Raw genomic sequence first — 22267 nt, 5'->3', positions numbered from 1 at the left:
TCCACAGGGAGTTCATCAGCAGGTCCCCACCCCACCCCACCCCCAGAGCACACTGAGGTTCTGTCAGCTGCCCTCCACCTGCGCACATGCACGCACACATACACCCTCCCTGTCCAGCGGTCTCTTTCAGGGGAGACTCTGCACACACACCTCCCTGTCCAGCGTTCTCTTCAGCGGAGACTCTGCCCAGGGCACGGTTGGCAACATGCTCGTGGCATCTCGTGGGTACAGGCCAGGGATGCTGCTGAACGTCCTACCGCGCACAGCACAGGCCCCACAAGGAAGAATGACCCAGTCCCAGATGTCAGTGCCAAGGTTGGGGAACCCACCTGTAGTCCAAGCCACCATCATCTCTTGCCTGGATCATTGCACGTCCTCCTTCTAGAAGGAGGCTGTTTCCACGCCTGTACTCTCCCACCCCTTTCTGCTCGGCCAGACAGATCTTTTCAGAATGCAAATCACATCATACATTTTTCTGCTTAAAAGTCCCGTCCTACTTGCAGTGATACCGTTTTCTTCCCAACTCCTGTGCTCTGGGCCCTGCCGGCCTTCCCATCTCATCTCACTGGTGAGAGGCCCCAGTGACTCTTCCCTGGCTCCTCCGTCCCCTGCCACCCCCTGCTGGCTCCTTTCTGCTCTCAAGTCTCCACCTAATGGCACCTCCTCAGAGACCCCCCATTTGTATTTTCTGCACTGTGCCCGTTGCCAGGGTGTTTTCTTGTTCATGTGTGTATTCTCTGCTGTCTGTCTCTCCCCCTAGAGCTGCTCCCTAACTCTTGGTTATGAGAATGAATGAAGTACAAAATGCATCTTTTTGCTCCAAACTTCAATGGCTTTTATTTTTTTCCCAACAGTTTTTAAATGGATTATTTTTATAAACATCATAGACGATTCTTTTTCTTAAAGTATGCAATACATAAAAGTATGAAAAATGAAAGCAAAAATTTACCCCCAAATCCCTCCCTCCAGAAAGAACCAGTTTTATTTTGGTGTTTGACTTAGACATTTCTTTCTGCATTTATACAGGCAGAGTGATGGGAGCGTGGCTGGACCAACCAACTACTTTATAAGAATCTCACCTCCTACTTTTAACTTGCCTTTGAACTCCTCTTCATTGGTCAGGGCAAAAAACACACACACACACACACACACACACTCACTCACTCACTCTCCTGAGGAAACTGGGGGGGCCGGGGGGAGGGGGCATTTGGCCTCCCTGCCTGCCTTCCGGGATGCCTCACTTCACCTTGTAAACCTCAAGTCCAGCGCTCAGTGCGAACCTGAGAGAGGGACGACCTTTAGTGCTGGGCTTGGGTCAGAGCTGGCATTCGCTGAGAGTGGCGCTTTCCTGTGCGGTTGTTCCCGAGGACAGATGTTACAAGGCATGTCTGCGTCTAGGGAGCTGGCTGTGTTACACTGGATCCCGCTGTTTCTGTGGTTCTTTTTGTTCACACACCGAAAAGGAGGCTGCGGGAAAGGGAGCGATTGTCCCCGCTTGCTCAGGCTCCCTCAGCTCACAGGCCGAACGAAAGAGGACGAAAGATTGCAGAAGCTCCCCAGACCCTCTGCCTCGCCTGTGGAGAGCGGGGCTCGGGGTGGGTGGCAGGTGCTTCCTCTGCCACACTGGGCCCCAGGGCTCTCTGTACTTGGATGCCTGAGCTCTGATGGTGCCCCAGCCCAGCCCCAGCCCCACCCCCCCACCCCCCCACCCGCCCCTGCAGGCAGCTGCCTGGCCGGAGGTCTGGAAAAGGCTGTTCCCAAGGTGGTGAGTCATTGGTCCGGGCTCCTCCTGCTCTCCTGCCCCGGCCCCTCCTACAGGCCCCAGGGACTGGCTGTTTGCAAGCAAGGCAGCATTTCTCTTTGCTTGTTGGCTTCAAAGTGCTGACTCCTTGTCTCCTAAGTGAGGGGGCCAAGCCGAGGAGGGTTCCTGTCTAAAACCACATGACCAGCGGGGCTTTCATTTCTCCCAGTGCTGTCTCTCTTGGCCAGTCTTTTTGGGGCAGACACTCCTCTCCCACCTCATTTCCCTCCTTAAATCCTTGGCTGCTTCCTCTAGAGAAGAACCTTCTCGCCTCCGTGATTTCCGTGGACTGAGGTAGAGAGAGTGGGCCCGACGTTCTGGTGAAGGCAGGCGAGTGAGCAGCAGGGGGATAGCAGCCGTGTGGGTGTCGGAAGGCGTTCCTGCCACCCCCAAATGCCCAGGACCTCCCACCTCCGTGCCCCAGTCTGTGTGACTGAGGAGGAAAGGACGTGGCCATGAGAAGAGGCTAAGAATGAAACCCTGAGGGTTTGGGGTGAGACCCTTTCCTTCACATCTGCGTTGCCATGGCTACACTGGTGCGTGCACCTGATCGGACTTGCCAGTTAGGTCCCTGTGCTGTTGAGGCCCCAGGTTGTGGGGCTGGGGCTGAGGAATACTCCCGGGCATTTAGCGCCACGGAGGTGGGTGGATCGGCCCTCACTTGGGCATAAACTAAGGATCCAGTAGACCAGGGGTGGGGAACCTTTTTTCTGTCAAGGGCCATTTGGATATTTATAACATCATTCACTTAATGTAATTCACTTAATATAAATTCTTGTTGCTATGAAAAAAGCTCCCAGATGTATTCAATTTCAAGTTGTTGTGCGGCACACACAAGGCCTACGGTTGCCTTGGCAGGGCCCGACCACATGATTTCTTGGTCCTTATATGGCCCGCAGGCTGGATGTTCCCCACTCCTGCCATAGACAGTAACCTCGAGTGCTTCTCGCTGCAGCACGCTGCCTCCTCCTCCTCCTCCAGAGCACTGCTGGCCCCTGCCCTCCGCCCCAGGGGGAGCACCTGAGGCTCTCAGCCCCTCCTCAAAGCCTCCAGCTCCATTTATGCTCCGACTTCCTGAAGCAGCTGGGCCTGAGGCTTTCCGACCAGGAGGTTGGTGGCCCAGCTCAGGTTTTCCATGTGCTGCTGAGCAAGCGTCTTGTTTCAGGAGATCCTTCCTGCCTGGCCCTCCGTTTCCCTGCTTCCGAGAGGAAGTCATGCTAACAGCCCCTCTGCCCTCCGCGTGCAGGGCCAGCCAACCTGCTCGTGGTGGATTGATTCCTCCTGTGCTTTGTAACCTGGGATTATAAGCGCGTCGTTAGCCAGGGTTTTTGTGTGAGAGTCCTGCACGTCCGTGGATGAGAGGATGTCCCGACGGTATCTCTGGCCCACAATGCTTCCTTAGCCAGGGGGTTTCCGGACCACACAGGTGGTATAGATTTGAACGCCAAACCCCTATGGAAGCAAAAGCAAACCTCAGGTTATGCATTGTCAAGGGGTAATATTTCTGTTTTCAGCCTCCCGCCGAGGTGAGCAGACGTGGTCTCCTCCTCTGTGTTGGTGTCAGTCTCTGGTCTCCTCTCTCTCTGAGGCTACAGTCCTTTCCGGTCCTAGTTTACACCCTAGTGTCGGGTCTCAGGCTCCTCCCAGGCGCCATCTTCTGTTCCCACCTGGACACGAACACCTTGGCCCCAACCTCACCCCGCCGCTGTTCATTCCGCAAGCATTTCCTGAGTGCCACATGCCAGGAACAGCAGTAGGCACTGCCACGTGATCATACGCCGGCCATTGATTTCTAACAGTAACTCTGGGAGGGTCAGTATTTTTATCCTCATTTTACAGCTGAGGCAGCTAAAGCTCAGGGTCCGACCTGCCCAGAGGCCAATGCAGCTAGTGAGTCAGGCCGCCTGCAGGGCAGGCCTCTGCCCCACGGAGCTCCTCCTGCTCTGTGCCAGCGGGACCCCACGGGAAGGCCCTTCATTTCACGGTTCCTGTTCTTTCCTCTCTCTGGCAGCTGGGTGTTCGATGCGTCCCTGACCCCTGGGTCTGCCCAGGGCCCCAGTGGGTCTTACCTTTACCTCTAAATTCCGTCTCTTCTCGCCTACCATAGGAAGGATATTTAACAAACCCGAGGAGCCTCTGGGAAGACTACCCACACGTGTACCTCCCGTGAGTATTCTCATGACTGGTCTCCGGGGAGGAACCAGCCGGTCCTCTGGCTCCGTCCTCCCAGAATGTGTCCAGAACAGCTCGGAGCCAGCTGGAAGGAGGACCCGTCACCCCGAGCCTGTTAGGGCGCAGTCTGGTGGAGGGCCGCCGGTCTGGGTGCGTCTTCCTCCCAGTCTGCTGGCCTGGAGACTCCCACAGTGAAGTGTCGCCTGCACTGGCCCCGTCACAGAGGAGTCTCAGCTCGGCTGCTGGACAGAACACCATGGGCTGGGGGTGGACGGGGGGATGGACCACAGAAATGTCCTTCTCAACGGTCTTGCTGGAAGTCCAAGGTCTGGGTGCCCGCAGGCCCAGGGTCTGGTGAGGGCCACTTCCTGTTCGTAGACAGCATTTCTCTCCTGGTCCCCACAAGGCCAGGTGGAGAGGGTGCTCTGGGGCCTCCTTCACAGGGACATTAATGCCGCTCACAGGGCTCTGCCGCCATCACCAAGTCCTCTTCTGAAGGCCCCGCCTCCTAATGCCATCACACTGGGGACTAGGGTGTCCACATGAATTCTGAGGGGACACAGAGTTCCATGTACAGCAGGCTCATAAACCGCGTGAGGCACAGATGCAGGGCAGCTCCATCAGGCTCTGGCTTTGACCCCCTCACACCCAAGCACACCTTCCTTCCGGCTGGCCATGGCTATGCCCTCCTCCCTGCTCCGATCAGATGCAGGAGGGCAACAGTGGGCGCAGTCCCTGGGAGGCCATGCCTTGCTGTCCTAGGCCCATAAAATAACACCGAGTCAGGCCCTTAGCTACTGAGGTGCTTTCATCCTTAAGTATATCCCTGCCCTCTGCTTCACGGAGTTCTCTAGCGTCCGCTCTCTCCTCCTCCTCCCCTTCTCCGGACTAAGACCCTCCTCCTCTGCAACCTTTTCATCATTTTTGTTTCTTAATTTTTAAAAAGATTCTCACTTGAAGATATGTTTATTCATTTTAGAGAGAGAGAGGAAGGGGGAGAGAGAGACATTGATCAGTTGCCTCCAATATGTGCCCTGCCTGGGAATCGAACCCACAGCCTTTTGGTGTGCTGGACGACGCTCCAACCAGCTGAGCCAGCAGCCAGGGCATGTTTTGTTTTTTTAAAAATATGTTTTTATTGATTTCAGAGGCGAAGAGAGAGAGAGAGAGAGAGAGAGAAACATCAATGCTAAAAGAGAATCATTGATCAACTGCCTCCTGCACGCCCCCTACTAGGGATAGAGCCCACAACCCTGGCATGTGCCCTTGACGGGAATCGAACCTGGGACCTTTCAGTCTGTAGGCCAACGCTCTATCTACTGAGCCAAACCAGCTAGGGTGGCCAAGCCTTGTTTTTGCTTCTTTCTGTGGACTTTCTGGGTCCTCTAAGTGGTCCTGTCTGTGGAGCCGGGTCCCCAGGCCCAGGAGCCCGGTGCTCGCTGACCCCCTTCCCTCCCTCGCTCCTGGCCCTTGCCCTTCCCTCCTGTGCTTGGTGGGCGCCACAGGGACGTTTTCCTCCATCCCTCCCTGTGACTCGTTCCCTTGTCTCCAGCTTCCAGGTGAAGTTTTTCTACCTGTGCCAGCTGGCCTACTGGCTGCACGCACTTCCTGAGCTGTACTTCCAGAAGGTACGGAAGGTGAGTCCTCACTCCCCCCCCCTTGAAGCCATGTGGCCTCCCCTCCCCCCTGCTGTACCCAGCCATCCCAGCCCCTTCCTGTAGAAGCCGGAGCTGGGTGGTGATGGAAGTGTTGGTGGGTTGAGTAAAATGCTGAGTCAGCACTTGTTGAAGTTCCCAGGAAGACAGACCTCCCTGAGAGGAGGCCCCCTGCACGTCTCATGCCTGCCTCCCACGCTTACATGTGTGGCTGGCGGGGGTGGGGGGGGGGTAGGGGGGATCTAACTGTCATCTCTGGATGGCGGCTGGAGCGGTTTATGCCTTTCCCACAGTCTTTTTTTTCCTTTCTTTTTACATAGCATCCCTCTGAATCATTTCCAAAAACCCTGTTCCTTAGTCCCTGTCCCTTCTCTCTCAACCCAGCCCTGCCCTCTGACTGTGAACCTGAAGCTCTGCCTGGCCCTCAGACTTTGCAGCTGCTGGTGTTAAAGCAGCCCAGCCCTGGGGCCCGCCCTCTCCCCTCCCCTCTGTATTCCTGCCTCTGCGGTTGGAGGGCCAGCACACTCACTGTCCGCCTGTCTTGTTTGCAGGAGGAAATTCCCCGCCAGCTCCAGTATATCTGCCTGTACCTGCTCCACATAGCCGGCGCGTACCTCCTCAAGTGAGTGAGACCCGGCCGCCACATCTCCTTGCCCCGCATGCCCTCATGTTCGCACGCCTCTCCACACACTGATTCAATGAGCAGGCATTTATTAGACGCCTTCTGTGTGCTGAGCCCTGGGCTAAGGCCTGGGAATACAAAGATAGATGGCAGGAGGCTCCTCTGTCTTCAGTGGCGCATCCTCGGTCTCGGAGGAGAGGCACTGTGACATGTGTCGTCTGCCACCGGAACCCAGAGAGTGGCCGCCCCGCCCCAACCCAGGACAGCCGGGCAGGGCTTCCCAGGGACATGGGCACCTGATCAGTGGCTCTGCAGGTGGGAGGCAGCTGAGGCGGGGCCCTGCCTCGCGCGTCCAGTGGCAGAAGCTGCCAGAGCTCACAGCGCAGAAACCCCTTCCCTTTGATTTGTCACAATGTAGAGTGGCCGCTGCTGGTTGTTCAGAGGCCGAGAGAGTTGCTGCAGTGTTTGGTGTGGAGTCTCTCATGAGAAGATTCGTATTGAGGGACTGGATATGCCGTTGCTAACTTGGGTTTTTCTTGAGCGTAGTCCACGCAGGCCAGGGAGCAGCCTGGGCTTCGCTAGGCCGGCATTCTGCGAACTTCCTGCTAAGCGACCTGGGGGTCCTGGGGCCCGGCATCTGCTGGGCCCTCCGTGCGTCCTCTGAGAAGGGTGAACTCGGGGGAGCAGTCAGAGGAAGGCGGCTCTCAGCTCTGTCCTGTCTCGGGGGCCTCGGGCAGTGAGGATTCCTGGATGGGTCATGAGGGGCGAGGCCGTGTGGCAGGCCCGGCTCTGCTCTTGTGTGGGATGCTCCTGTGTCACGGGCAGAGTGGGTCTGAGGAAGCCAGTCTGTGCCGTCACCCCGGCAGTGTGTGAGGAGGGCGGGGTGAGCAGGGACAGGCAGGACCCCTAGGAGCGCCTCCTGCTGCTAGCGGGTCCCTTCTTCCTCCCAGAGATGGGAGGTGCACCAAGATCCGTTTCCCCCCCCCCACATCTGACGCGTCCCGGGGAAGGACAAGGGCAGGTGTCGGACCCTGTTTGCACCGAGTCCTGTGAATGCTTGTTTTGGAATGAGAATCGGACGGAGAGGACAGGGAGCAGCAGATCCCTCAAAATCGCCCCCACCCCGTTCCCAGGGAAGCCGGCACCAGTTCAAGGTGCAGCCACCTCTCTGCTCATTTCGGGAACGTGAGCTCCTTCCCCCTCCGCCCTTGTTCTAGTTTTCCGAAGTGAATCCAGGGAAAGGAGTGGCCCTCGGCTGCAGGGTTTCCCAAGGGAGACAGACCTTTGAGATACTGGATGGTGTGGGGTCTCGTTTTGGTAAAGAGCTTGGCTTTTGCAGGCCTTCACTCACTCAACACGGACCTCCTGTGGGCGGCGCTGCCTCAGGAGCTGAGTTGCATCGGATGAAGGAGACAGCCCCTGCTCCCCTGGGGCGTCCGTTCTAGCGGGAGTCAGACCATCAACAAGGAAATAACCACAGGGTTTCCCATGATGGTGCGTGCGCTAGAGGAAATAAAGCAGCGCCATGTAACGGCCCCGTGTGCTCCGGGCACCGTGGGTGTGGGGAGGGAGAGCCTCCGAGCAGGGGGCTCAGGTTGAGGCAGGCGCGACAGAGCCAGGTACGTGGAGGTCTGGGGAGAGCTGTGCAGGCGGAGGGGACAGCAGGTGCACAGCCCTCAGCGGGAGGGAGCGTGAAGCCCAGTGTGGCTGCAGTGCAGAAAGTGAGGTTTGAGCCGAGGTCACGGGCAGGATCGTGTTGGACTTTCCAGCCACATGAAAACACTGGGGCGTTTTCACGTCATTCTCTTGACCATCCTCAGGATCCAGTGACCTTCGTGATGATTTTGTACTTTGGTCTCGTTGGGTGGAATTGGCCGGATCCTTATTTATGGCCGCCTGTGGGAGGGCTCCCACGTTATCTCATGGCTTCCTGCTGTTCAGCAGGAGCTGAGCTTTCACTTGCATTTGAACGACAGCTGACCATCTGCAGCAAACTGCCCAAGGAAGTCGGTGGCAACGTCATGCCTGGAATCCAGCAGAGAGGGGTGTCTCAGTGGTGCTGTTGGTTTTTTTAAAATACGTTTTTATTGATTTTTAGAGAGAGAGGAAGGGAGAGGGAGAGAGCGAGAAACATCAATGGTGAAAGAGAATCATGATTGGCTGCTTCCTGCATGCCCCACACTGGGGATCAAGGCCGCAACCTGGGCATGCGCCCTGACCGGGAATGGAACTGTGACTGGTTCACAGGTCGGCGCTCACCCACTGAGCCACACCAGCTGGACAGTGGTGCTGCATTTTAAGAGTTCAGTTCACTAGCATAGGTTTCTGCATTAGGTTGAGTTTTGCTTCTTTGTGAACCTGTTATCTGTGGAGACTCGGATAATGAGAAATTAGACAGTAGGAACCCCTGGTTCTCCTTGCAAAGCTCAGCATCTTGTTCTGAGCACCTTTTGTGTGTGTAGTCCCTGGCCAGGTGATGAGCGCAGGGTGACGAGTCCTGTGAAGAGCCTCAGCCGGGTCACTGTGGGAGCGGGTAGGGGTGCCTGCCCCACCCAGCACAGGCGAAAGGCCGGGCGTTCAGTGTTAGGAAAATTCTTCAGGTGTGACAGCGGAGCTGAGTCCTGCAGGATGAGGTGGGCCAGCCAGGGAAGGTGGAGTGGGGAGCAGAGCCAGGGCCGGCCGCACCTCCACTCTCCCTGGATCTTGGGGGGACTATAAGGCTCATCTCTCCCTCCCCAGCCTGAGCCGCCTGGGCCTGATCTTGCTGCTGCTGCAGTACTCCACCGAGGTCCTCTTCCACATGGCCCGGCTCTTCTACTTTGCCGATGAGAACAACGAGAAGCTGTAAGTGGTGAGGCTGGGAGGCCAACCTGCTCAGAGGGTCAGGGGGCTCGGGAGGGTCCTGCCCTGGGTGTCAACTGCCCCCTGAGCTGCAGGCAGCACCCTGAGCTGCTTTATCGTCATGAAGCATCTTATTCTAGATACTTCATCCCTCCGCCACCCTTGTACCTTCTTCCGCTTGGGTACCTTCTGGAGCAGGGGGTGAAGGGCCCCTCATGGCCCTAAAGCAGCGGTTCTCAACCTGTGGGTCGTGATCCCTTTGGGGGTCGCATGACCCTTTCACAGGGGTCGCCTAAGACCATCGGAAAACACATATATAATTACATATTGTTTTGTGATTAATCACTATGCTTTAATTATGTTCAATTTGTAACAATGAAAATACATCCTGCATATCAGATATTTACATTACGATTCATAACAGTAGCAAAATTAGTTATGAAGTAGCAACGAAAATAATTTTATGGTTGGGGGTCACCACAACATGAGGAACTGTATTAAAGGGTCGCGGCATTAGGAAGGTTGAGAACCACTGCCCTAAAGGCTGCTGTCCCTTCCTCACCTCTGCGCACAGGTTTAACGCCTGGGCTGCTGTATTCGGGGTCACCCGCCTCTTCATCCTCACTCTCGCCGTGCTGGCCATCGGCTTTGGACTTGCTCGCATGGAAAACCAAGCTTTTGACCCCGAGAAAGGGAACTTCAATACCTTACTTTGCAGGTGAGTTGGGCATAGGGCACGACGATACATCAGGGCTCCATGAGAGCGGCCAGGAGCCTCCTGAACTTGGCACGACTTCTCGGAGGGTCAGGAGGCAGCAAACCCCTGAGTTGACGTTTATGGAAATCTCTGGACATTAGGCCACCCTCACTTCCTGGCCCACAAAGACTGTCAGGGCCTCAGTCCACAGGGGAGTCCCTTCCCCTTCATGGAGCTCAGGAGGTTTCTCACCCAGCCCCGCGGGGATCACGACAGCTACTCGGACTCTTTACAGCCGAGTTCTCAGCAGGTTGGCAATGGCCTCCCATGGCAGCCAGGAGGCCACTGTTTCCGGGAGACCCTGGGCCCGGGAGGGTGTGTGCTTGATCTAGGACTGCACAGCTTTTAAGTTTCATGCTAGATAAGAAGCCACTCTCGAATTATTTCTGCTGTATCCTAATTCATTTGAATCCTTCCAGTTTATATGGAGCTGAATGAGCTGTGTTCTGTGCTGCGGGTACAGAAGGGACAGGCCATGGGTCCCACCAGGTGTGGGGACAGTGTGACTGTGTGTCTGTTGCTGCCTCCTTCCCCGCCTCCCTAGCCCTGTGCATCCATCACCACCCCAGAGTGTGCTAGAGCGGAGATAAGCAGGAGCCCTGTGCCCTCCGGGTGGTGGAGGCCTGCCAGGCTGAGGCGATCGATGGGCCACGGGATCGGCAGGGTTCCAGACCTCGGGAGTCCCAGCCCTGGGCTGTGGGCCCAGCCCCTGAGCCCCGCTCTGCCCCTCTGCAGGCTCTGCGTGCTGCTGCTGGTGTGTGCTGCCCAGGCCTGGCTCATGTGGCGCTTCATCCACTCCCAGCTGCGGCACTGGCGGGAGTACTGGAACGAGCAGAGCGCCAAGCGGAGGGCCTCCGCGGCCCCCCGGCTACCAGCAAGGCTCATCAAGAGGGAATCTGGTACGTGCCAGGGCCTTGGGCAGGCGAGCGAGCTGTCTGGGGCGGGGAGGAAGGAGTCAGGGCCCTGGGCTCTACCCAGACCGGTCCTGCGGCCCGCCCTCCGTCTGGACTCCCTCCCTGGGCCTGGGGCTCCTGGGCTCCAGCTGCGGCTGCGGCCTGGCTGGCACGTGGCTGGGTGTGGGCCAGGGACAGGCTGTGGGTGGGGCTGGCCCTGACTCGGCGCGAGCCCTCTGGCAGTGGTGGGGCAGGGCGTGCTGGGTGGGGAACTCTGGCAGGAAGCATGTCCTCAGGGTGGCTTCTGGGCGCCGGCCAATCTCTGCGCCTGCTCTGTGCGGCTGGCTCCTCTGTCCTCACCTGCCCTCTGCTCTGGTCATGGCCGCCCAGGCTGCTGGCTCCTCTCTGCCTTCGGGAATGACTCGAGATGGCACAGCACAAGGTGGGCAGGGGAGGGACACCCACTTCTCCGGGGGCCCTGCCCCTTCAGTACACGCCGCCCCCTCTGGGCCTGGGGCACGGCCAGCTCTGCACTTTCCAACAGCCTGAGGCCCGTCTGCACCAGGATGTGTTCTGACTCACTCGCCTTCTCCAGGTGTGGTCTGCTTGGCAAGGGCTCGTGTGTTAGAACGGACATGTGTGCGCTGGGCGTGCCGGGAGCCAGGCCTGGCTGGGTGGGATGGGCTGGAGGCGGCAGCCAGATGTGCCTCTTGGACTTGGAGCAAGCACACGGACATGCTTTTGACAACAATAAAAAGATCTTCCTCTTCTGCCCTAATTTTTCTGCCAGAGGAGTGTCAGGCACCTGAGTAAGGCCTTGTCCCTATAGCCCCTCTGCCTCCTCCCCTCTGTCCTCACCTTCCCCGGAGTTGCTGATGGGGGCAGCTGCCCTGCAGGGGCCAGAAAGAAACAGGACCCTGGAGTCTTGCAGTGATTCCAGCAAGGACCTGGCCCAGCCTCGGGCCAGGCGCAGGCTCCCTGGTCCTAGGTGACTGTGTCAGAGACCCACCACCTCAAACGGAGCCTCCAGTCGCAAGACCCTGGGGAGAGCAGGAGCCTGGGGCATCTGCTGGGTCCTCACAGCTCATCGTGGGGCAGCAGCTGGGCCGGGCTGCCTGGGCCCGCCCTCCTCTCCGCCAGTCCCAGCAGAAACGCCATGTCCGTCTGTCTCTCTCTACTTCCTAGGTTACCACGAAAACGGAGTGGTGAAGGCCGAGAATGGGACCTCCCCACGGACTAAGAAACTCAAGTCTCCTTAAGGCCAAAGTGCTGAGCACAGGAATGCTCTTTGGGGGCCCAGCCTCCATCACTGCCTCCCCTTCCTGCTCCTGACGCTCCATCAAACAGCAGGAACCTGTCTTTAAACGGGGCTGTTCCTCCTTTCTTCTTGGCTTTCTCTTACTCTTCCATAAACCATTCTCAATAAAACCAAAAATCCCTCTCCCTCTCCCCGGGCCACACCCTGGCCACAGCTCTGCGCTCTGTTGGGTGTTCTGGACGCCCAGGTTCTCGCTAGCTTTCTGCTGGCCGCCTTCCTCCTACACCGCTGCTGCTTTCTCCTTTTCCTTCTTTGACCGTCTTGTGCAATTTTTCTGTGTCTTGATTTTTACCATGAGAGGGAGCGAAGGTCCTAGTCCTGGCCGTCCAACCCCAGCGTCGGTCCGGGGCCTGTCAACGTGCAGACGCCTCGTGCGAGGAGCCTCCGCCTGGGCCACAGCAGCCCCAGTGGCCCCGTATGGACGGGCAGGAAGAGGGAGACGGCCTCTCGGATCGCAGTCTCCTGGGTGCTGATTGACTGACGAGGTGTGACTGCAGCTCTGGGCACCGTCTCCAGGCCCCGCCGTGCCGCTGCTCCTGGTAAATGCCAAGGCGTTTGGCTTAGGGACCTGACCGCTGGGTCCAGGAGGATGGTGTGAACTGTGTCGGGTCCCCTGACCGAGACAGCTTGCCCGTGGCGGGTCCTGCGATGGAAACCGGCCTGCCTCGCCTGGCCGGGGAAGCACTGCTGCAGGACAAGGCTTCCCACTCCAGAGCCAGAGCACGTGGGCTGAGCAGCAGGTTCTTCGGGAAAGTGACGGCGGGGTTGACCCCAGCCTTTCTTCAGCAGCCCCGGCTGCACTGCTTTTTCAACCGTTCACCAGCATTCAAAACCAAATCTGAAAGCCTTGAGACCAGCAGGCCTGTGCTGGTCTAAACCCCAGACCCGGGCAGCCCTGACGTCCTCTCTCTACCCGCAGGCACACCAAGCCCCCCTGGCCCTGGGCCCCAGGAGGGTCACCTGTGCCATTCTCCCCCGGCCTCTCTGGTTGAGTGTTCTTCGGCATGGGCATTGCCGTCTGCTGATGCTTGTTGAGCACACCTGCAGCGCTTTCGGTGGTGTGCACCAGGACAGGCTGCTCAGCTGTGCCGAGCTTTCTGCCCTGTCCCTCTCGTAGTCTGTCCCCTCTCCCCCCAGGCAAGGCCCCCGTGTCCTGATGGGCCTGTGGGGCTCCCACAGAAGGCTGAGGCTCCCAGAGGGCCAGCCTAAGAACTCCTGAGCTCTGCGGGGACGGGAGCGGGTCTTGATGGCGCAGGAATGTCAGTGTCATTTGATGGGCTGGTTCTCTCTCTGGCATCACAGTAGAAGCCAAACCTTGGGTTATCATCCAAAAGGGAGAGATGGGTCTTCTCATCGATGCCACAACCCTTCTATGCATCACTTGCATCAGAGATCAGTTTTAATTTCCCAGAGAATGAGGGATCTGTTTCCTAACACCTGTGGGCCCTCATCTCTGTCAGATGGCTGGGAAGGAGCAACTCCCCGTGGCTTCTGGTTACTCTTAGGAAGTGGACAGTGTTTTTGAAAACAGGCGTCTCTCCCGTCCTTCTCTGACCATCTCTGGCCTGCAAAGCAGAACCTGGTAAAGGCCTGGTGGCTGCTGATGGCTGGGTGTTCAGCCAGCAGCCTCCTGCGCCTGCCCCAGCAGCCGGGCGCCCTCAGGAGGTCCCCGGGCCGTGCGTTCCTGCTCGAGGCTGCATCGCAGCTGAGCCCCGTTGAGCTGTGGAGTCGGCCTTCAGCAGATGCACGTGTGATTGGGCTGGGGCGGTGCTGAGAGCAGGCACGTCCCGCCCACAGCAGCCTCCCAGCTGCGTGGAGGTGTTCTCAGCGTGCGTGTTCCCCAAGTGCCCTGCAGGCTCCATGCTGTGTGCAGTGCCTCCGAGGTGAGTCCACCACCCCCGTGACCCGGCAGCTCCGGCTCCATTTCCTAAGGCACAGTGATGAGAGTCAGACCTTCTCTGCCATAAAAACCCGAGACAAGGCTAGCATCTCACCAGCTGGGCATCACTAGCGATTTGAGGGGGTAAGAGGGTCATTGTGGGGAGCTTTGTCACCCCACTGGTCCCTGGCACATTTCTTTCAGAGCAGAGCCAGGTCTTTGGCAGTTGGCCCAAACCATGTTGCCAGGGGCTAAACACCTCAGTCCCACCTCATCCTGTGAGCTCGCTGGGCTGGCTCGTGTTATTCTGGCCACTTTGGCTCCTTTCCGTCTTAAACACTCTCTTCTGTTCCCAGCATACCACACCCTCTGGGGGTCCTGTCAGACACCCCCACGTTGGGGAGGCCAGCTCCGCACCACCCGCCAGAGCAGGAGGGCACAGGCCAGTCTACCTCAGCAGCCGCGGCCCCTCCACCTCTCTGAGTGGCCCCATGAGGTGGAGGCGGCCCCCAGGCAGCTGGGGGCAGGAGAGAGCAGGGAGGCCACGCTGGTGGGATGGAGGATCGTGCTGCGCCCCCCTCCTTGAAGCTCCGTGATGGGAGAGCTCTTACCACCCAGGCTGGGAGCTGCACGTGTCCCTGCTGCAGGTGGGGCAGGCCTGGGTCAGAGGCAGGCTGAGTGGGAGTGGGGGTGGCTGCTGCTCCCTCTAGTCTGCTCTAACCCTGAGTGTCTGGGCCACCAGAGCGAAGTGGTTGCCCAGAGAATCTTTTCCATTTGTCTGAAGTCAGAATTTACCAACATTTCACAGAAACCAAAACAGTCATCTGTGCTCCAGCCTCTGCACATGCAGCCCCTCGGACCTGGGCGCCCTGAAGCCCGGGGTGCTGTCCCAGGGCGTGCGCCTGGGCCTTCCTGAGGGACTTCCTCAGTCCCCTGGACTTTTGGCTAAGTGGTGAATAAGGTAGGGGCAGAGCATCCCCTCCCAGGAGGCCTTTGTAATTTGAGGTGACTGGCTGGAGGCTGGGGACTGGTTTGGATTTCTTTCGCAGGCTTCAGCCTGCCCAGGTGGTTTCCCAGGCCTGGAGAGAGGGCAGGGAGGCCAGGGTGTGACTCCCTCCCTGCCTAAGACCTCGGCTGTGATCGGACGTCCATTCCCGTTCTTCACAGGCCTCTGCTGTTTCTTGGAGAGGGTGTTGAGAGTCAGACAACTGTGTGGTCCTTCCCGCTCCTGCCCTCCCAGCTCACAGCCCCGTCTGTCAGGAGGCACTTTGGGCACGACTGCGGACATGGGTCATTGTCGGATGGCTTGGAGCCTAAATAGAATCCCTCTCCCGCCTGTGTTGGCCCGTGAGGAAGGCTTTACCAACTTCTCACTCTACCCCCGTTTCCTCCCCAAAGGCTGAAGAGGACCTACTTGCTGCCTCGTGTCCCCACGCCCCACAACCTTTCTATGGAGGCCTCAGAAAAGCGCTGGCCCACTGGCTCCAGGTAGCCTGTTGGGCAGCGCATGTGAGTTTTGTCCTCAGCAGATTCATTTCTGTAAGAAGTGCCTTATTTGCCGTGTGGTCCCCGCCCCCGAGCCAGGGCTTGGGCTGTTTGTCAGGAGCAGCCCAGGAACTGGCCCGGGGCAGTCACATGTAAAAGGGATACTGATTGTGAGAGTTTTGCCTCCTTTGTCTCAACCTCCCCCCGCCTCATTGTGTTAGGGTCTGGGGTCTATTCCGTTTTGTTTTTGGTTTCTCCCTGGAGTTGGTTTTCGGGCCTGGGTGGCTGGGAAGCCAGGGAAGGCCCATTGCAGGCACCTGTGCCTCCCACCTGTTCATACCTGTTAAGGGAAGCTCAGAGGGCCAGGGGCACTAAGCCCATGTATGTCTTTGGCCCCAACATGGTGAGACCCGCTCTTCCAGTCTGTCTCCCGCCACCCCCCAGATTATAAAGAAAGGTACCCTTGCTAAAACCTCTTCTGATCTTTTTTGCTTCCCATTCAACCCAAAGTGTATATGACAAAGGTGTTTACTTTGCAGTCACAATTGTTAACTCACATCCCCGTTGGACAATGGGTCTAGGTCGGCTGTTGCAGAACTTCTTCCAGCTCCTAATTCAGTGTTACCTTGTGTTAGCAGCTACCCTCTCCCACCCCTCCAAGCCTGCCTGCCTTTCCCTTGCTCTTCCGGGTTGTGCAATAACCCTCCCAGCCAGTGGTCGGTCCACAGGCCTTGCTGTCCCTTACAACGCCCTGCGATTGGAAAGGGAAGGGACCCACGGGAGGGGCAGTCGTCATCCCCTACAGAAGAACTGTTAGCCACTTTCCCTTTGTTGCTGTCATTCCCGTGATCCTGGGTGGGTTTCTGTGGCACCCTAGTAGAACATTGTAGCATCATCTTAGAAGTCCATATAATTTTTGTATAATCTGTTGAAAAGGAAAATAACTATCCTCATGAAGGGGCATTAATAAGTCAGTGTCTGAGAGTAAGATCTGGGACACCGAGGTATCGCCATCACTCTGCCTGGAAGCTTCGAGTTTCTTGCTCACGTGGAGATTTTCTGAGTCAGCCACGGCTGGACAGCCCTGTTCACCTGGCAGGCGCCACCTGTGCTTGGAAGTGCCACCACTTCCTTGGGTACAGATTCAAGTGTTTATGGATGAGACTAAACCTCATTTTCCAGTTCCTCTTGTTTAATAAACATCTGAAGGATAAGCTGAGGCTGCTGGTGCCCTGGGCAACTCATAATGCAAATGTGGACAAAAGTGTTTTTGTTTTTCTACTTTAGCCTGTTCATGTTATGGACCAAATTTCAGCAAGGAACTCAAGGAAATTTTGTGCCTGCCGTATTTATGCTCATGTAAAAGGTTCTAGTTTTTTTTTTGTTTTTTTTTTGGGGGGGGGGGCTTTTTACTTTCAGTGAACTTTTTTCAAAACCCTTTTTCCACTGTTTCTGTCTGGTTTGAAAACAATTACAGTTTTGTATGGATTTTTTAAATGTACATTTTGAAAAAAAATGATCAGCAGATATTTTTGAAATAACTGAATAAAAAGGCATAGAATTATCAGTCTAATTGTCTCTGGTACAATTCCTTATATTCCTTTTTGATCAGGATGCTTACCTTTGCTTTTACTTGAAAAAATGAGTGTGTCAATTTTAGTCTAATTTCTTATAGTTTTCACTCTTATTAGCCATTTCTTGTATATCTTTTGCGATATGTTTGTTGTGTCACATGAATTGGGGAATTGGAAGAGGAAGAAGAGTTATATTGAATAACGGGCATCATTTTTATTCGTGTCTATAACAGTAAGGTACAAAAGTGGAAAGGCGTGGTCTCAACATGGGTTTGTGGGTAGGAAGCTTCACAGAGGAAAGCACACCGAGCTTGATGTCTGCTGCGTTATGACGTCATTGGGCTGGAGAAGACGGGGTTAAGTAAAAGCCACCCAGGATTTGTACTGGTAGTGAACACATGTCCAAGTGTTCGGGATCATGTGGGCAGTGGGACGGCTAGTGTCGGGCAGATGGTCTACTGCCTGCAGCTGTCTCTGTGTTTTCCAGACCATCAGGACAGGAGTGCAGTTACAGGTGGCCATTAGCCAAGGACACCACAGGAAATGAGGATTAAACAGGGAACCTTTGCCTGAGGCGCAGGAGAGGTGCTGGTGGAGGGCGAGCTCTGGTGACTCAGGTTGCAGTCCTGCCCTGCCGTGAGAAGCTAGGTGACCTCCAGCTTCTGGTGTCTCTGAACCAGGTAGAGGAAGGGTACAGGGTCTGAGACCACGGATCTGACAGTGGAGCGGTGAAGGCTTTCCGTAAGGGGAGGAGGGAGAGGCAGAGCAGTAGAGTGGAAAGGCAGGTAACCGTTCTGAACTGTTTGCTCCCCTGTGCTCTTACAGTTTTGGGGTTGGTTGGTTTGCTTGCTTGTTTTTGCAGGGAGTGGGAGTGGTAAGATTAAGGGACAGTGAATGCTAAGTTCATGGTACAAATAAAGTATTCAATGGTACAAATAAAGTGCCAGCAGGATATTCAGGAGTCACTCATCCAAGTGACCCTCGATTCTCGAAACGTTTAGAAACATCTTTTTTACCAGCTAGTCCCAGATCCCCTCCAAACCTATAGATGAATTTGACATATTCGTGTACACCCTTAATTAGATGGTATTTTCAAGGCCCCCTGGTGGTATAAAGTATAGACCTAGGGCCTGAGCAGTGGTAACTCACAAGCCAATATTCATAGAAAGGCAGATTTTACTAGCCCTAAATCTGTAAGCCACCCACCATCTCACAAAAACATGTGTATTTCCCTATAATCCTGGGGCAAGCAGGCAGGTGGGGAGCAGGCATTGGCTGAGCAGCAATACCAGTGCTTTGTGCTTATTTCCAAAACCCCAAATGATGCTTCTCCTAGCCCAGTGGTTCTCAACCTTCTGGCCCTTTAAATACAGTTCCTCATGTTGTGACCCAACCATAAAATTATTTTCGTTGCTACTTCATAACTGTAATGTTGCTACTGTTATGAATCATAATGTAAATATCTGATATGCAGGATGGTCTTAGGCGACCCCTGTGAAAGGGTCATTCGACCACCAAAGGGGTCGCGACCTACAGGTTGAAAACCGCTGTCCTAGCCAATTCTATCTTTTCTTCGCTCTTACTCATTGCACACCTGTATTAGTCAAGGTTCTCTAGAGAAACAGAAACAATGGAATCTATATAGAAAGAATGAGCTTTATTATAGGGAATGGTTCACGTGATTACAGAGTTTGACTAGTCAATCAACAAGGAGACCGTAAGAGCCGACAGGGTAGTTCCAGTCTGAAGACCAGCAGGCTTGAGACCCAGGAAGAGCTAATGTTTGAGTCAGAAGGCAGGAGAACGCTGATGCTGCAGTTTGAGGGCATGCAGGGGGAATTCACTCTCCTTGGGGAAGGTCAGCCTTTTCTATTTAGACCTTTAATGAGTTGGAAGAGGCCCACCCACACTGGGAGGGCAGCCTGCTTTACTCAGTCCACCAACTCAAATGTTCATCCCACCCAGAAACACCCTCACAGACACCCAGGAATAACATTTGACCAAATATCTAGGTTCCCCAAGGCCCAGTCAGCTCGACACATAAAGTTAACCATCACAACACCCCCATCTCTACTTCCCTCAATAAGGCACCAATCTTCTTACAAGATGCAATCTAACTTAGACTTCAGAAGTAGTGAAATATAAGAAACAAGAGAGAAAGGAATATACTTTCAAAGGCTTGATATACTTTCAAGCCTCTACAAAGAGTACAAGGTATATTTCAAAGTGTAGGTCCAACCTCAAAACACTATTGCACCCTCTTCTCAGCCAGGTCAGTTTGAGAAAGCCCGGACAAAGTTGTAGTAGTTGATCTTGTCTTCTCCGTGAGAGCACATCCTGATTAACTGCAGGGGAGACAGAGAGCAGGCGGGACAGACATGAGGGCTGCCTGCTGCGTCACTGCAGGGCCCTATCAACACTGACCCCACCTTTGCAACCAGTGCAGTTTTTATACCCTCAGTTGGTTCTGAAGTGCTCCTGTGACCCAGTGCATGGTCGGATATTACCCCCTCTCACAGTTAGTAAAATCAAATCTCAGGTGGAGTGAATGGCCTGGCCAAGATTTCAGAACCAATATTTGCATTTTTAAGGGCACTATCACTTTCAATTATTTTAAAAAAAGCAATTTTTATTGTTTTTATATTCAAAGACAAGATTTTGTCCACCCAGTCTGTGCAGAGTAAGACTCAAAATAGCGAGTTGGTGTTATTGCAGTCTAATAGAAAAATCTAGTTATGTCACTGCCCAAACCATGTCCCCTGAAACTCAGTTGTGAGTGGTAGTAGACTGACTTGCTGTGGTTGCCCTCATAAGACACGTGCAAATCCACCCCACCCACCTTCCCTGTCCCACTCCCACGGACTGCAATGCCTCTCTCTCATGTCGGCTCACACATAATACACATGACTTAAAATCTGGGGATGCTGTCAATCTGAGCTTTGGGAAGCTAAATGGGCTTTGGCCCATGTGAACAAATACCTTTCTTTCTGTCTCCCCCACTCCTAGCTAATGTCCCTGCTTACAAAATATCCTCGTCTCCAACCTAGTCACTTTAGCCCTAAGCAAAAGCCCTCCCCAAATGAATCTTACCTCTGAACATTCCTTTTTGCTAAAAGATCTTTAAGGTCTATAGCATCTCAGTCTTCTTAATCAATGAGAATGTCTCAATGACAGTAAGTCACAGTCATTGGCAAGGTGGGAAAAATTTTGTCTGACTTCTAGGGATCTGGCTAAAGGGGTCGATAAGGGGAAAAGGCATGAAATGCTCTCTTCAACTCATGAAAATTTCTAAGAGGAGAATGTCCACGTCGTCATGGGGCCCCTACTGACAGACGCCATTGTCCCTGAGCAGCGGTCACGCCTTCTTCCAGGCTAGTCCTCCAGATGGGCTAACGTACTTATCACTGTGAAGGATGTTACTGGCTGCCCACCAACCCTCTCAGCCCGGTGTCTGTGAGTTGCCCTGGGTGACCGCCCCTCCAGGACCACCTCTGCTGCCCTCCTTCAACCCCAACATGTCTTATTAGCCTCTCTGTGCTGCCTAGCCTCACCACTTACAGATGCCTTGCAACAGCAATGAGAACAGAAAGCCAATGAATCAAGGGAAAACCATAATCAGGACTGAACAGGAGACCTGACTTGAACACCCTAGATCTTCCCCAGTTAAAACGAAATACATACTTAATTGTCTTTAAGAGAGAATGAACGGTGCGCGGCCTTGCAATTACCTGGGAAAAGAACTCATACTGACCTCCTTAGTCAAGGAATCGTCAACTGGGACGCTGAGAGTGCTACAGATTTTAAAGAACACCTCTCTGTCCACGAATCCTGTCGCCTCCTTGTCATAAACTTGGAATGCCTCTCGAATGTTATCTCTGCAGGGATGGTCTTTCACTTGCTTCTGGATTCTGTCTATTAATGCCTCCAGTTCCTGCATGCTTGGATCCACTCCCGTTGGTTTTCTGTGGAGGAAGGAAGGAAATGATGGGCTATGGAATTTACTCTTGGCTACTCTTATCTCAGTGACCAAAGTTCTCACGTGGTGCAGTCCAGGAAACTTTTAATGGCAAACAGCTTCGACACAGAGCTGACCAATCGCTGAACACTGGCCCGCAGTGGCTGGCTGGTGGGTGACCTCTGCCTCAGGACAGCCTACCAGGGGCAGCGTCTGCACTGAAGCTCAGCCTCCCTGGCCGCCGTCAGAGCCAAATCTAACACCACCACCATCCCAAGTGCCTTGTTTGTGGGAGTCGCATGATCTACTTCATCCACATGACATCATCTAAAAATAAATGTCTGAGTTTTAAAAATATTTCTCTATAACTATGCAGTCAGGGGTCTCTTATACTTGAACACTCTCTCTCCAATTCACTCTTGAGTTTTGTGAAGATTATCTATGAAAGCTAAGAGACTGCTCTATGTGATGGATTGAGAAGTTCAGGATTAGCACTTCCTGAAATGAAGAGAGATCAGAAGCCCAGAATGTTAGGGAAAAGGTCTATCCTTTCAAATCACAACCAGGATAAGCAAGAGCCAGATTTTTATTTCCTTTGAACATGACGGTACAGTTATAAAATTAGCAGAAGGAAGCAAATAATAAAATCAAAGCAGAAATAAATGAAATAGAGACTAGAAAAATGATAGTAAAGATCAATAAAACTAAGAGGTCTTATCTTTTTTTTTTTTTAAAGATAACCAAAAAATGACATACTTATAGCTACACAAATTAAGGAAAGAGAAAAGACTCAAAAATGAAAGAGGAAACATTATAACCAATAGCCACGGAAATACAAAGGATAATAAGAGACTATTATAAACAATCATACATCAACAAATGGATAACCTGAAAGAAATGGTTAAATTTCTAGAAATAAACCAAACAAAAAGTTCCTAGAAACATACAACTTAAAAAGATTGAATCATCAAGAAATAGGAAATCTGAGTAAGCCATAACAAGTAGGAGATTGAATCAGTAACCAAAAATCTCCCAAAAAAGAAAAATCCAGGACCAGATGGTTTCACTGGTGAATTCTACCAACATTTTAATAAGAATTAATAGCGGAACCAAGATGGCGACATAAGGTATAGACCTATGCGTGCTGCCTCCCACAACAACATTGAAACTACCAACTATAAGACAAACAGCTATCATTCAGAACCATGGGAAAGCTAGCCCAGTGGAAATTCTACAACTGGAAGGAAAGAAAGAAGCACATTGAGACAGTAGGATATGCAGAGGCGCCAAGAACAGAGGTACGGAGTCGCGCGCC

The 22267-nt window shown here is 54.1% G+C and overlaps 2 protein-coding genes across 3 annotated transcripts in view; one reads left to right on the top strand and one right to left on the bottom strand.

The window, feature by feature from the left end:
* Positions 1–16996, top strand: part of TRAM2 (translocation associated membrane protein 2) — a 46721-nt gene extending 29725 nt beyond the window's left edge. The window contains exons 5-11 of the mRNA XM_014459615.1: positions 3909–3967; positions 5526–5610; positions 6180–6250; positions 8990–9094; positions 9666–9809; positions 10584–10747; positions 11927–16996. Coding sequence (XP_014315101.1) covers positions 3909–3967; positions 5526–5610; positions 6180–6250; positions 8990–9094; positions 9666–9809; positions 10584–10747; positions 11927–12000 — 702 coding nt within the window. The 3' untranslated portion in view covers positions 12001–16996. The remainder of the gene's footprint in view (positions 1–3908; positions 3968–5525; positions 5611–6179; positions 6251–8989; positions 9095–9665; positions 9810–10583; positions 10748–11926) is intronic.
* A 1650-nt stretch (positions 16997–18646) lies between these two features.
* The window catches only part of EFHC1 (EF-hand domain containing 1), a 63486-nt gene continuing 59865 nt past the window's right edge, over positions 18647–22267 (bottom strand). For both annotated transcript variants that reach the window (XM_006093232.3, XM_023757686.1), the window contains 2 exons: positions 20749–20959; positions 18647–19342 (listed from right to left, as the gene is read on the bottom strand). In XM_006093232.3, coding sequence (XP_006093294.1) covers positions 19271–19342; positions 20749–20959 — 283 coding nt within the window. In that variant the 3' untranslated portion in view covers positions 18647–19270. The remainder of the gene's footprint in view (positions 19343–20748; positions 20960–22267) is intronic.

This window comes from Myotis lucifugus, unplaced genomic scaffold (genome assembly GCF_000147115.1).
Source record: "Myotis lucifugus unplaced genomic scaffold, Myoluc2.0 scaffold_111, whole genome shotgun sequence".
Lineage (NCBI taxonomy): Eukaryota > Metazoa > Chordata > Mammalia > Chiroptera > Vespertilionidae > Myotis > Myotis lucifugus.
This window is presented reverse-complemented; position numbering and strand designations above follow the sequence as displayed.